Source organism: Mesoplodon densirostris, chromosome 3, assembly GCF_025265405.1.
Source record: "Mesoplodon densirostris isolate mMesDen1 chromosome 3, mMesDen1 primary haplotype, whole genome shotgun sequence".
NCBI classification, from domain to species: Eukaryota; Metazoa; Chordata; class Mammalia; order Artiodactyla; family Ziphiidae; genus Mesoplodon; species Mesoplodon densirostris.
The window spans coordinates 61,534,889-61,550,859 of record NC_082663.1 but is presented as its reverse complement, the minus strand read 5'-3'; the positions used below and the strand labels follow the sequence as shown (position 1 = coordinate 61,550,859).

Genomic DNA, 15,971 nt, shown 5'->3' with positions numbered 1-15,971 from the left:
ATCTTCTAGCAAACACAAAGAGAGGAGCTATCTCCCAAAAAATTAAAACATAAATTGGTTAGCATTCTTCATTCCTAGTTTTCCTTGAGGGAAATGACACAATGTTTAGTGGCAAATGAGAAATTATTTTGCAAATTTATCTCCTCCCAAGGCTATCAAACACGGGTCACGCATCTTCCTCTCTTGCATTTTGATCCCATATAGTGTGGTAATTATATTACAAAGCTATTATCCCATGAAATGAAAATGGCAAAACAATTTACATGCTTGTCTAAAAAAGACTCCATTAGAATGCAATTATAAGTGAAATTACAATGGCAAATTAATTGAAATGCAAGTCCGGAAGGCACAGTTAGGAGACCATTAAAATGCTTCTGTGGAGGACTCACAACGTGGAGTGAAACCACACATTCCTGGGGCCACATTTTTAATTCACTAAAGCAGGCAACATTTACGAAGAGATGAAAATATCTGCACTCCTATTGTTCCCCAGCATTATCTACACTTGTGCATGCCACCTGGGGGTGTGTAGCACCATCAGGGTTTATGGGTTTATGGGACAGACTGACAGGAGCCCCATATGTGATACTGCACTTCCATTCAGCACAGAGAAGATAAAGGGCTAGCTCAGCTTAGATTTTTCTGAAATGCTTCCAATATAAATGCTAAGATCATAACATGAAAAGTTTGCTACTCTAAATTTAAGCCTGCAAGTATTGAATATTTGTGTAGATGTATTTCTAACTATCTGTCTTCTTAAAACATTCTGCTGATATATTCCATTAGCAAAATCGTGATAAATATTTTGACTCTGAGGCTTACAGTGGGTAGACTTGCTCACCAAAGGAAAAAACAAAAAACAAAATACAGTGCTACGTATGAAACAGATATGCTGAAATGATCAATCTGACAAATAACTAAGGACCCTCCTCTGAACCATGATTTGCATTTTGATAGTTGAACACACAAATGAATCTACCAGCAAAAGCCATGCAATATACGTCCCCACTCCCTCCCCTTCACCCCTCCCGGCTTCTATGGATCCATCTCTTCCAGGTATGAAATTAAAGAAACAAATGCCTAAGTCAGACAGAGAAAGACAAGTATCACATGATATCACTTATATGCGGAATCTAAAAAATTAATACAGATGAACTTATTTACAAAACAGAAACTCACAGACAGACTCACAGACATAGCAAACAAACTTATTGTCACCAAAGGAGAAAGGGGGGGAAGGGATAAATTAGGAGTTTGGGATGAAAATATACACACTACTATAAATAAAACAGATATACAACAAGGACCTAATGTATAGCACAGGGAACTATACTCAATATTTTGTAATAACCTATAATGGAAAAGAATCTAAAAAAGATATATATGTATAACAATCATTTCGCTATATACCTGCAACTAACACATTGTAAATCAACTATATTTCAATAAAAATTTTTTTAAAATAAAATTTTATAATGAATATTTAAAAATAAAAGAAGAAACAAATGCTAGGAGTGGATCATATAAGAGAAACAAGATGTAAATCCTTGTCTCATGCATGATTCTCTCTCTTATGTTGTCATAGAGCAGGTAAGTAGATGACATTTAATTTTTTTTCCACAGAAAAATTCTCAGCATCAATAATGGTAACATTACTTAATAGAGTTACTAAACTACAAAAAGATTTGTATGCTTTGGTTTTTCAAACTTTAGTTTTAAAAAGTCCCTTGGAAACAGAGACACCAAGTATTCTTTCTTTCACAGACTCTGAAACACATAAAGGTTTAATATGCACATAAACATGTTCTCTGAGGTGAGCTGAGCAAAAGGGGTTTGAAAGGCCTCATGATTTAATGTACCAAGTGTTTGATGTGAACCTTAAGCTTTGGGGATAGTCTGCTGTGCGCATGTTTCTTGGCCTTCTTATTTTCACTCCCATAGGCAAGTGGGAATGTTAACTACAGCTGTGTAACAATATGAACCTTGAGTGCATGGTAACTTTAAAATAAAAATCAAACCTGCTCTCTAGCTATTTTACAGAGAGGTCATATTATTTTAACACATATAATTTAAATATTAATATGATTCGAAATTGACTTTTAAGTCCTATGAGAAAAGGAAGTTTTTCCAGTGTAGGCAAAAAGGTACAAACTTGGAAAAGGAAAAAGTCATCTAGAGACAATTCTATAAATAAGGGTAACTGAAAAAAACCAACAAGAAAACATACACATAGATTATAGAAAAAAAAATTGTCAGAGTCCCGAAATTATTTAAACCATAAAGTTATAGATAAATTTGAAATCACATTAGTCAGATTTTTGTAGAATTAACCTCTGTATTTAGAAAAGTGTCAGATAAGTTTCATATAATGGCTTTGAAAGTTAATAAAGGAGAAACTAATGCAACATTTGTAATAGTGTAAGTTAAAATGTGTTGCTCTAACTTACTTCAAAATACATAAAAATAAAAGTGGGATTGATGGATAGATAGATAGATAGATGGATGGCTAGGTGATAAAGAAAATACAGTAAATCTTAACCAGAGAATCTGGGTGGTAGATATATATGGGCATCACTGTACCATTCTTTTGATTCCTTTGCATGTTTAAAAATTTTCAAATGTTGGAAAAAATGCAGGGCTCCATATGAAAAGTATTTATTCTATTTGTTAACTGTCCTCAACAAATAAAGCAGTTTCAGAACGTGTCTCTCTAACACGATGCACTCACCTAGCCATCCGGATCCCGAATCTGGTATGCACAGGTCTGTCTCAGCACTGGGCAAAACAAAGCCCACGACAAACACCTCCACGCCATCCGCCATCAGGGCCATGCCCAGGACAAAGAAAAGGGCCCACTGGAAGCGGCCATGACCACACTCTTGGATTATCAGCTCATACTGCTGGGCTAGTTCTTCCTCGTCAGCTTTCCTCTCTGATTCCAGCTCCCGGCGGTCCTTGTACTCATCGCCCTTGGGCTGCCCCACTGCCACAATGCTGTCTTTCCCTTGGTTCATGTTGGGGATGCCCTGATACTCCCCTTCGTAGATTTCATCATCTTCATCATGACCCTCAGTTGCTTCACTGGAGCCTTCATCATCATTGGCCTCCCCATTATAGGTTTCTCCCGGTGGGTAATAGTCATCATCCTCTTCCTCGTCTTGGAACCGACTGTAGGATCTCTGGGTGTATTCATCCTGGGCCCGGTCCACTGCTTGATTCACCTTCTTTACAGTCTGTTTCTTCACCTCTCTGGCAATGTCCTTGGCACCCTTCATCAGTGAAGTCCTATCCTTATAGGAGTCTTCCATCTTACCTCAACTGATGGCCAATGAGAAGATGGGAATTTTTCACAGACTCTGGTCAGTGGTTCAGTCCTGACAGCATCATCCACTTTGGGTTCAAAATGGAACTGCAAGAGAAGAAAACCCACAGAAGATATTTTAAATTTTTTCCAAGTCTTTTTCACCATCTAATTCTTGGTCTCTTTTCACTGGCCCCATAGACTAAGACACAGAATTCACTTCTCCTTTCTTTTGAGCACTCAGTTTGCTGGTTCTCTGCTCAAGTGAGATAAGAACTTGGAGTATTTCGGGTTTTTACTATTATTATTATTGTTTTTAAGGAACCCTGTCTCCTGGATAAGTTTGCATACAATGCACAAGCATTCCCCTGAAAATACAACAGAATATCTTACACCTTTATAAGTACATCCAACTTATTTCAAAAGTGCTAGAAAGACAGACCCCGACTGAGACAAGTAATATTGCTCACAGATACATACATATGCTGCAAAGGCAAACCCAGAATAGTAAAAGAATCCTGTCTGACCTCATTTCCTCACAATGAAAAAACAAACAAACAAACATCAAAAAACTAAGCAAGCATCCCCATATATCATATATGGGTACACCTCATTTTACTGTGCTTTGCTTTATTGCACTTTGCAGATACTGTATTTTCAACACATTGAAGGTTTGTGGCAGCCGAGAGTCAAGCAAATTTATTAGCGTCATTTTTGCAACAATATTTGCTCACTTTGTCTCTCTGTCACATTTTGGAAATTCTTCTAATATTTCAAACTTTTTCCTTATTTGTCATGTGATCTGTGATCAGTGATCTTTGATGTTACTACTATGACTTGCTGAAGGCTCAAGTGATGTTTAGCATTTTTTAGCAATAAAGTATTTTCTAATTAAGGTATTGTCTATTATTTTTTAGATATAATGCTATTGCACACTTAACCAACTACAATATAGTATAAACATAACTTTTACAGCACTGGGAAACCAAAAAAATTTGTGTGACTTGCTTTATTGCAATACTCACTTTACCATGGTGGTCTGGAACCGAACCAGCAATATCTCTGAGTTATGCCTATAAATATTTATAAAATACATTTCCTTTCTACCTTCATTGCATCTCCTTCCAGTAAATGATAACAGAGACTCACATGGCACCCAAAACTGACAATGAGTATTTTCCCCGAGTATGGCAGTCATATCTGTAGGAAATTGGAAGGGTTCATCAAATGATTTGACAGACATTTTTGATAATCACTGAATTAGAACATGTGACTTGTCCAGTGGGGATGTGCCCTTTCAGAAGCCACCCCCAGGCCAGCAGGAACAGGGAAGCCACTCCTTTCCCAATGCACCCTGTAAGAACCCCAGGCTTTGTCCTTACCTTCTTCATCTCTAGACACGCCCCCCACAACACACACACACTGCCTGCCACCTTATCTGACTGCAATAAGCTGCTGCCTTGGATACCAGAGTCAGCAGCCTCCCAGGACCCATCACTTGGTTTCCTTTCTCATGGACAGCCCCTTAGGTCTTGGCTCAATCAGGCTGACTTCTTTCACTTGTCCACTGAACTGTCTGCTCTGGTGGCCCAAGTCAGCCAATATCAGGCCCACCTTGCACAGAAATGATATGAAGGTGAAAAAAATCATTCTCCCCCATCATTAATTCCCCAAGCCTTGTGCTGTAGCAGTATTCCAAATACTGATTCATATAATGGCCATTTCTACTCTGTTCTTTTGCATCCAGTGTAAAATACTTGGTAAGCAGCTATTACAAATGTACATTTAAACTGCTCTTCCAGACATGACAGACACACCCAGCAATAAAGACAAAAAGATGTTTGTTTGTAAATGGATTGGGCATCATTACCACTGGATACCTGCAAATGGCCAGTAGGCAAACGGAAGCATGGCTCTGCTCAGGCCTGTGTTTTAGAAGAAGACAAAATGAAATGAAAATAAACATATGATTACAAGGCTTTTTTGCCAAATGTCTTAATGATGTTCCTGTTTGTTCTCCCTTTTCTTTCCATTTTGGAGAGCTGAGAGGCAGGGGAAGGGAGAGATGGGAGGATCCATATGGAGAGTAAGATGGGAAGGCAGTGAGAAACGAGGTTGAGGATGGAGCACTCAGAAAGGTAAGGGGGAGGCAGGAAAAGAGAGAAAAAGGGAGGATGATGATAGATGATGTTGGCGATGGAGAGATGTCTCCTACTTTAAAAATGAAAGGCAGCATTAAAAGACTTCACACAACAAATAGAGCCAACTGGTCTACCATTCATAAATGGACGATTAAATCAGACACGGCACATCAGCTGCTTCCTGGGCACCACGGCAGCAAAAACACCATTAAAGGGAAAGATTGGTGAGTGTGAAAGCAGAGCCTGACCCCTGTAACATGCCATCTACAAACAGCATGCTGGTTAGTAGTGGAAAGCTTCCTCAATTGTTTTTTTCTAATAGACAGTAAAGAAATTGACTGTATTTGGCTTTCCTGCTTTTGTTCCCAGGCACAAATATTCTCATCACAGGCTTTAAGGGGCTCTCACCCACCAAAATTTCCCAGTATGGGAGCCACGTCGATGACAGAAAACAGGCATGGTGTCCTGAAAGTCATGACTGTGACTAGAAAATGGATAATTCTAACTCCCTAAGGAATCTAATCATGTGAGTAATGAAAAGACATTTAAAAAATTTTACAATTAAACATTTTCGTTTTGAAAAAGAGAAAAAAACACTCCTTGTAAAACTGTTTTTGACTCTGAGGTTAAAACAAAGCTGGTGTGTATGTAAGTTCTCTTTGGGACTCTGGGTTCCTCAGCCAAAAATCGAGACTCCAGTTGATTTTTGGATCCTTGATGGAAGAGATTAGGTCTTACAGTTTGTAGTCTCACTAAAGTAAAGCAGATTTTTCAGTGCTTTTGCATTGAAACGGGCAATTAGGAATACTTATTCAAAACTTCGGTTTAAATCCAGATGTTTGTAGATGTCGCCATTGGAGGAAGTCTCGGGGAAGGGCAGGATCAGGGGGTCTCTCTGTGTTATTTCTTAGGACTTCATGTGAATCTGCAAATGGCCCCAAAATAAAATGTTAAACTGGAAAATAAGTTTCTACCACCTATACCTGGAAAATATGCAAGATGTTTGGCCAGTGGGCAGATTACTCAGGGGGAGAGTTATCTATGACTATTACTCTTTCTGGTAAATAGAAAAATGCAAAAAGCTGGGCTCATTCCAAAGGTCACCAGGAAGATGGCAGCCTGGGATCTATGCTGGAAGGCCAGGCCTGTCTTAAAGCAGCAGTTCTCAGGTGTGGCCTGCACACCAGGGGTGGCCTAAGGGATGTCCATGAGCCCCTGCTTATCACATCATCAATGTCTGCAAACAATATACCTCTGTTTCAGGGTGGATCACCCAGTTACACCACATATATGTGCCAGGCACTGTTTTAATGAAAAACGGTTAATTTAGTGCTTACTCTATGCCAAGAATTGTGATAAGAATTTTACAGTAAGTGCCCTACATAGGAATCTTCAAGTTGCGAACTGTCAAAAGATGCGAACGTGTGTTTGCACGTCCAATCACGTAAGTTAGTTCGTGTGTCTGGCATACATTGTCACGTGCGTGCATCCTCTGCAAGTGGCTGTGCTTTTGTGTACTTTATTATACAGTACTGTATAGAGTAGAGTAGTATAGTATCTTTATATCAAGCCCAGGATGTTCAGAGGCAAGGGTAAAAGCAGCGGAGATGTAGCTGGTACTGCTAAAAAGCGCCAAGCGATAACAATGGAAACAAAAGTGAAAATAATTGAGTGGAGCGAGGTGAAAAGATGCTAGATGTCGCTCGTTCTTACAACATGAACTGTTCAACCATCGGCATTATTCTAAAGAACAAGGACAAGATCATGGAAACGTGAAGTCTGCTGTGTCAATGATGTCGACAATAATATTGAAGAAGCGTGGAAAAGTGATGGAGGAGATGGAGAAGCTTCTCAGTATGTGAATGAAGGATCAGCATCAGCAAGTCCTGCTCAGCTTAATGCTGATTCAAGAGAAAGCTAAAAGCCATTATGAAGACTTGAAGAAGAAACACAGTGAAGAATCAGAGGGCATGTCTTTTAATGCCATCCACGGCTGGTTTTATGCGTTCAAGGATAGAGCCAACCTTCATTCACAATGTAAAAGTAAGTGGCGAGGCAGCAAGTGCAGATACGGTAGCAGCCCGTGAATTTCCTGAAACGCTTCGAGAAATTATTGATGAAGACACGTATTTACCTGAGCAGGTTTTTAATGTGGATGAGACAGGGCTGTACTGGAAGAGGATGCCAGACCAAAGCTACATCAGTAAGGAGAAAAAGTTGATGCCAGGCTATAAAGCAGCAAAGGATAGGCTAACCCTGTTGTTTGGTGGCAATGCTTCCGGCGATATAAAGCTGAAGCCTCTCTTAGTTTATCATTCAGAGAACCCAACAGCCCTTAAAAACATAGCCAAGAGAGCCAAACACTCTTCTTTGTGTTTGTGTGGAAGAGTAACCCCAAAGCCTGGGTTACCCAGGCCATTTTCCAGGACTGGTTTTTCCACCACTGTATCCTGGAGGTAGAGAAATATTGCTTGGAGAAGGACATCCATTCACTATTCTTTTGCTGCTCGACAATACTCTGGGCCACCCCCCATTTATGGACGACTTTCATCCCAAGGTCAAAGTAGTGCATCTGCCATCAAATACTCTATCACCCATCCAACCTATGGACCAGGGAGTTATAGCGACTTTTAAGAAATATTATTTACGTCATGCTTTTCAACAGGAAGTAAAGGAGAGTGATGAATCAGGAACAACCTTGAGACAATTTTGGAAGGACTATAACATTTACAAGGCCATAAAAAACACTGACTTTGCTTGATGTGAGGTTACAGCCGTCATCATGGGGCTTGGAAGAACCTCTGCCCACAGTTTGTTCACTGTGGCTAGCCAGCATTTCTCTATGGATGATACAGTGTATAGACTCACATTCAGAAGCAACCTCTTTGACCTGAGTAGTGAAACCAGAAAGCCGTCCAGTCATGGCAGCCGCTCCGGTGGTGCATATACCAACATAAAATGACCAATTCAGTTTTCCTGATATGTAATCATTCAAAGACTTGAATAGTTCTGCAGCTATGGTGTTGGCTGGCAACAAAACTGCACATAACATATCCTCATGTACATCATCCTGAAAAAATATCACACAAAAACAAGCATTTTGGGGCTTCCCTGGTGGCGCAGTGGTTGAGAATCTGCCTGCCAATGCAGGGGACATAGGTTCGAGCCCTGGTCTGGGAAGATCCCACATGCCGTGGAGCAACTAAGCCCATGAGCCACAACTACTGAGCCTGCGCGTCTGGAGCCTGTGCTCCGCAACAAGAGAGGCCGCGACAGTGAGAGGCCCGCGCACTGCGATGAAGAGTGGCCCCCGCTTGCCACAACTAGAGGAAGCCCTCGCACAGAAACGAAGACCCAACGCAGCCATAAATAAATAAATAAATAAAAATTTAAAAACAAGCATTTTTGCCTTATTGTCAGCAGCAGTAGACTCGTCAACCTGGATTGCGTATCACGGGGACTCATTAATCCTCTCTAACAATTGTGCCTCAACATCCTCTGCTATTTCATCAATTCGTGTAGATATGGTGCTAGCCGAAAGAGGAACACGTGCCACCTTATGAACTGCAGCTTCTCTTAAAAGTTCATGACACATGTCCTTAGCAGCAGGCAGGATCAACTCGTCACCAACAGTAAGGCGCTTCTTAGCTTTAGCAATGCTGTTAGCCACTAAGGATGATGCTCTCAGCACAGACACATTTGATGACGTGGTGGCCTTCAATAATTGCTTCTGTTCTTCATGTTCACATTTTTTTCTTTTGAAAAACTCCAAAGCCTTCTCTTTTAATGCAGGGTGCTTGGTCTCCACGTGGCGAAGCAGTTTTGAAGTTTTCATGGTTTCGTTGCATAGCTGGTCGCCACATATTATACAAAGCAAGTTTGGAGAAGGTGAATCACCTGTTGCAATGAACCCGTAATTTAAGTAGGACTCTTGGTATCTTCTTGTAAACGCAGCTTTCTTCTTGTTGGCAGTCTTAGAGTCTTCTGCTGTCTCATCACTGGGTCTTTCCCACTTTTCAAAGAAGCTCTCCAGTGATGTTTGTTTTTTACTCATTTTGGCTAGGGTTAGCTTGCGGGCTTACCAAAACTGTGACTGAGACAAGTGTGCAGTGTGGGAAAGAGGCGTGGATGGAAGTGGTAAATAAAATAATGGGTGGGCCACGTGTGGACTAAAATAAGTGTCGGATTCTGACTTAAAGCCTACCACCAGCTGCAGCTGTACAATTGAAGTACATCAACTCACTTGCCACTATAAAGCCTGCCACCAGACGCAGCTTAATTGTCACTTGCCACTCACTGATAGGGTTTTGATATGAGTCTGCAAGCAATTTATTTATTATGGTCTCTATGTGGTCAAACCTCTCTGCTAATGATAATCTGTATTTGCAGCCACTCCCCAGCTCTGGCATCACTGCCTCAGCTCCACCTCAGATCATCGGGCATTAGATTCTCATACGGAGTGCACAGCCTAGATCATGTGCAGTTCACTGTAGGGTTTGCGATCCTATGAGAATCTAAGGCCACCACTGATCTGACAGGAGGCGGAGCTCAGGCGGTAATGCAAGTGATGTGGAGCGGCTGTAAATACAGATGAAGCTGCGCTTGCTCTCCAGCTGCGCACCTCCTGCTGTGTGGCCCGGTTCCTAACAGGCCACGGACCGGTACTGGTGCATGGCCTGGGGGTTGAGAACCCCTGTCTTAGAGTAATGAAAATAAAAACAAAAGGGACCTAATTAAATTTCAAAGCTTTTGCACAGCAAAGGAAACCATAAGACGAGAAGACAAACCTCAGAATGGGAGACAATATTTGCAAATGAAGCAACTGACAAGGGATTAATTTCCAAAATATACAAACAGCTCATACAGTTCATCAAAAAAAATGCACAACCCAAGCAAAAAATGGGCAGAAGACCTAAATAGACATTTCTCTAAGGCAGACATACAGATGGCCAACAAACACATAAAAAGATGCTCAACATCACTAATCATTACAGAAATGCAAATCAAAACTACAATAAGGTATCACCTCACACCAGTCAGAATGGTCATCATCAAAAAATCTACAAACAATAAATGTTGGAGAGGGTGTGGAGAAAAGGGAACCCTCTTGCACTGTTGGTGGGAATGTAAATTGGTGCAGCCACTACAGAGAACAGTATGGAGGTTCCTTAGAAAACTAAAAATAGAACTACCATATGACGCAGCAACCCCACTCCTGGACATATTCCCAGAGAAAACCATAATTCAAAGAGACAGATGCACCCCAATGTTCACTGCGGCACTATTTACAATAGTCAGGACATGGAAGCAACCTAAATGTCCATCAACAGATGAATGGATAAAGGAGATGTGGTACATATATACGATGGAATATTGCTCAGCCATAAAAAGGAGTGAAATTGTGCCATTTGCAGAGATGTGGATGGACCTAGAGACTGTCATACAGAGTGAAGTAAGTCAGAAAGAGAAAAACAAATATTGTATATTAATACATATATGTGGAATCTAGAAAAATGATACAGATGAACTCATTTGCAAAGTAGAAATAGAGACACAAACATAGAGAACAAATGTATGGATGCCAAGGGGGGCAGGGGGGTGGGATGAATTGGGACATTGGGGTTGACATATATACACTACTATGTATAAAATAGATAACTGATGAGAACCTACTGTATAGCACAGGGAACTCTACTCAGTGCTCTGTGGTGATCTAAATGGGAAGGAAATCCAAGAAAGAGGGGATATATGTATACGTATAGCTGATTCACTTTGCTGTACAGCAGAAACTAACACAACATTGTAAAGCAACTATACTTCAATAAAAAATAATTTAAAAAAAGAACATAGTCCAAGAGATTTGGTGCAATACACCATCTAGATTATGAATATGTTTATTCTGGCAAGAAATGGTTGTTGAAAGGCTTATTCAGCACAGGTTTGAAACCTCTGGCCTTTATATTAACTGTCCACAAAAAAGATCAGCATGCTGAGCTCCGGACTTCGGTGGCCTGGAGCCAGGCTCTGGAGACAGCAGAAAGATCAGAAGATGGACATGGCCTTGTAGAAACTCTAAGTGCCATGTGAAAACATCCACATTGCCCCACTCCAGCCCCTGCACCCAGAGACCGGCTCCAGGCAGCGCTGGGGGTGGCGGCAGTGGTGGGGTGTGGGCTGAGGAAGCTGAGCCTCGACGTCCCCCCTCACCCCCATACCCCAGGAGCTGTGCCTAGTCCAGAAGGGGCTGGGGAGCCCCATGGAGCTGAAAGTCGCATTCCGTGGAGGTGCGAATCGCTGCTGGAACCTCAGTGCTGACGCCAGCAGTCGGCTAACATGTCTTCAACAGCGTGATGTTGACGGGCTCCCTCTCCTTCTATGATTGCTCCACATCACAGAGTGAAGTCAGTGTAGACCTAAGGCAGACCTATGCTCCACTTGCTTCATCAACAGAATATGCAAGTTCTGCAACGAACACTTGGTCATTCCTAAAATTATACAGAAACTCCACAACATCTCTTGAGCAAACGGGTGTCCTAGGCAAATTAGAATGACTTCAATGATTAGACATAGACAGTGATCTTGTTTGTGAGTCAACACACATCTGGGTTCTAATACTGCTTTTGCCACTTACTACTTTTGTGACACTAAGCATGTTATCTGTGGTCTTTAATCCTCAATTGCATTATCTGTAAAATGGGAAATAAAAGTACTGTTGGGAGGATTAAATAACATCAAAAAGCAACACATGGCACATGGCACCTACTTAGTAATTGCTAGGTTACTTGAAATTAAAGAAGAATAAAAGAATGTCATTTATAAATATAAGTCATCGTCCAGCAGGAATAATGCTGGCAATTTCCTGTTTTGAAAGGGAAAGTGACCATTAAACATAGGTTGGCTGTGCTCTTCTCTAGCCAGGAGCACAGGATGGGGAGTCACAAGGGAGGTGACTCAGGCTCTTTCAGAAGACTCACCCTGGGTATTTATGGCTGTTGCTGAGATACACACTGAGGTTTAGCCTCAAGGAAAGCTCCAAGAAGAATGACTGTTTGCTTGTCTTTTCTGAGCGAGTCAGGCAATGCGAGTACCTGTAGAGTTTTAAAGCAAGTCTGTCTCATTCACACTACATTGATAACAGCAAAACGCTTTCTCCTGGACCTCAGTTAACTCCCGTGGATGTCAACAGGAGGAGGGAACACACACACACACACACAAACACACACACACACACAGGCTTGCACTGTTTTCCCCTTTATGCCTAGAAATGATGAGTTTGCTCTTTCTGCTTTGCTCATGTTTTACTTAGTAAATATTTCATTTTGCAAGGTTCCTAGGATGTGGCTACAAAAGTGGCAGCCTTTGTTTACTTCAGCACCTCCCTCCGAGCACGTAATAAAACCTCCAGAGCATTATCCTCACAGGATGCATTCCTCATTGTTCCCTTGGCTTGTGGCCTCCAGAGACTTCCTTACCGCCCCAGCGCTCTGTGGCTCAATGTGGGAGCAGCTTTGTGACCAGGTGTCTTGGTGCACAAGTCCCCACAGTGTGATTCGTGAAGCAAGAGGACTGGACTCAGGGTTGACTCAGGGTTCCACGTTTTGCCTTTTAGTACAAGAGGCAACCTCAAGGCAGCCCCTAGAGAATGGGTGCCCTCATCTCTTTTCCAACAAAACCTGCTCCTTTACGGTCATAGGGGAAAAGCTGCTCAACTAATTCACACAAAACATATCAACAAATGGCTAAGGAGTCCCTAAAGCACTACTCCCTTCCCTGAGGTATTTCTCTTTGAATTCCTTAGTTCAAGGAAATAGGTCAACTGTGGGATTTCAAGCTCAGTAATTGGGTAGATAAGTTAGATACCGGAGGACAGGAGTGGCTTCTTGATTTAATCCTCCCAAGAGGGCTACTGCATATTCCACCAAAGTATGAGAACTGACATGGGCCCAAATCTATAGTCACAAGGGAAGTCAGAATTCATCCATCCACCCATCATACTACTAGGTCTTTAAAGAAAGAGTCTATGTTTTGGTTCCTCTCCTATTCTTGGTGCCCAAGGCAATCCTGGACACTCAGTCATTCACTCCAGCTAATAGCTATTTCTCTCCTACTCAGTAGAAGGGTCTAGACTCTCCCTAGATTCTGCATACAGAAATTAAAGGCACAACTCCTCACCACCAAGGAATTTTCCATTTAGTGGAACAGCCAACAACTAAACAGATAATTGGCTTGTAATGTGATAAGACCTATGTGCTGGCACATGGCATCATGATATTATGGAATAGAGCAGTGTTGACCAGGTGAAAGGTGGACGAGTAAAGCATCCACGGACCAAGGACTTAGCTATCAAAGGCCATAGTAGGAATTCGGTATACATTGAAATAAAAAAACCACAAACGTGTAATGAGAGCCTTTTGCACACCTGCACCTGTGTGCAGAACACACAGGTGCAGGTGTGCAAACAAAAGTAACGAACAAAAGTAAAAGCAACAAGCAAACAAACAAAAAGAACAAACAAAAGTACAAACAAAAATGGATTTCCAGGGCTTCCCTGGTGGCGCAGTGGTTGAGAGTCCGCCTGCCGATGCAGGGGACACGGGTTCGTGCCCCGATCCCGGAAGATCCCGCATGCCGCGGAGCGGCTGGGCCCGCGAGCCATGGCCGCGGAGCCTGTGTGTCCGGAGCCTGTGCTCCGCAACGGGAGAGGCCACAGCAGTGAGAGGCCCACGTACAGCAAAAAAAAAAAAAAAAAATGGATTTCCAATGCCTTCTCTGACTATCACAACTCTGGGGCCAACAGCCAAACTCAACCGCGACCACACTTGCTAAAATTAAAATGTTCAGTTTCTTCCATTAGTTTTTTGGGGTCTCACCTCTCCAACGTTGTCATCCACTACAAACTAGCACAGGGAGGAAGGTATAAACATACTTTCATGATTGACAGAAACATATGGTCGACATCTGTTTATATATAACACGTTTTCCAAAATGCATTCTAAGAGATATTAAAAAGTATTCCTCAAAAAGATTTTATGGACAAGTAAGATGGGGAAACACCTGTCCCTTTCCTACCACCTCCACTGCCCATCCCCTGGTCCCAGCCAATATCCCATCTCACCTGGACACTATGGCCTCCTCACCAGTATTCCTGGTTCTGCCTTTGTCATTTAGAGGCTCTTCTCCACAGAGCAGCCAGAGAAATCCTTTCCAAAGGTATGGCATACATATCACTCCCATGCCAAGAACCCTCCAGGGGTTTCCTTCCCACTCTCTTTATCCCTACATGGCCTGGCCCACCTCCTCTGTGGTCTCATCTTCCACCGCACCCCCTTCACTCCACGCAGCCTACTCCAACAGGCCAGGCACTCCTCTGCCTCAGGGCCTTTGCACTTGCTAGTCTCTCAGCTTGGAATACTACCCTGCCCCCCACCACAATAACTGCTGCCCTCTCTCTCATCCTTCCTGTCTCATCTCAAATGTCCACCTCCACGCAGAGCTGTACACACATGAGAATGTGGGGGCACTCTCTAAGCCAGTGCCCCTACATTATCATGCTCTGACCCTTTACGCTGTTTGTCTTATCATCTATCACCATCTGACAACATATTATGTATTTTTTATTTGCTTATTGTCTGACTCTCCTCCAAAACTATAAACTCCATGAGAAAAGGAACTTTTTCTGTTTTGTTCTGGCTAAATTCCCAGCACCTAGAAGGATGCCTGGCACATTCTAAAATTATTTGTTAAAGAAATCACTGAATGGAATACTAAATTAAGGAAAATTGAATTTTGTTGTTGTTTTCATAAGCCTTCTCAGAGCCTTTGGTAGGCTGGCACGCGCCACGTGCATTCACCCTCCAAGAAGGGGAAAGAACGGTATCACCTAAACTTGTCTGACCCTGCCACCCAAAATGCTTACAGAAGAAGCATTCTCAGGACTAGGGTTGGGGCACCCTCATCAGGGGTGAGACGCACCTGGGGAGAAAACATTTTTTTCTGGTGCTGCCACCAAGGAGAAGGCTCCCTCGAGAAAGACAGGGGCCTTCTCTTGCTCTCAAATGCAATTCCCACAGTACAGAGGCAGGATGAACACCCCTGCTTCTCAGCAGGATCCCAAGAAAGCAAATTAATTTCGGTGTTTCTTGGTCTAATCTTGGGAAAACAAATTAGTTTGATGCTCTCACTATGCTGCTTCTGACATGGCCCATGTGGTCTGCGGAAAGATGCCTGCCTTTGTCTTCCAGTCTCCATCAGCAGCAATGGAATCTAATTATAACAGTCCCACAGGCCACTCTCCAAATGGAGCTACACTGCTGGGAATTTTCAGGGGGGAGGGAGAGGGACAAAATACATTTCCTTTCTGGAAATTGCCTTACTTTACCCTCTCTCAACCTCTCTCCCATAATTCACAGGTAGTGATTTTAAGTCTTCAGCATTTAATCATCACCTTTGCTCTAGTCATAAGGAAATCATATGTGATTCTTTTAAGAAAGACAGGTCTAGATTCTTTAAGACAGGTCTATATTAAAAAG

At 42.2% G+C, this 15,971-nt stretch overlaps 1 protein-coding gene across 1 annotated transcript in view; it reads right to left on the bottom strand.

The window, feature by feature from the left end:
- The window catches only part of SV2C (synaptic vesicle glycoprotein 2C), a 237,189-nt gene that overhangs the window by 184,108 nt on the left and 37,110 nt on the right, over positions 1-15,971 (bottom strand). Inside the window, exon 2 of the mRNA XM_060093060.1 lies at positions 2,729-3,409. Within this exon, the coding sequence (XP_059949043.1) occupies positions 2,729-3,308 (580 nt within the window). The 5' untranslated portion in view covers positions 3,309-3,409. The remainder of the gene's footprint in view (positions 1-2,728; positions 3,410-15,971) is intronic.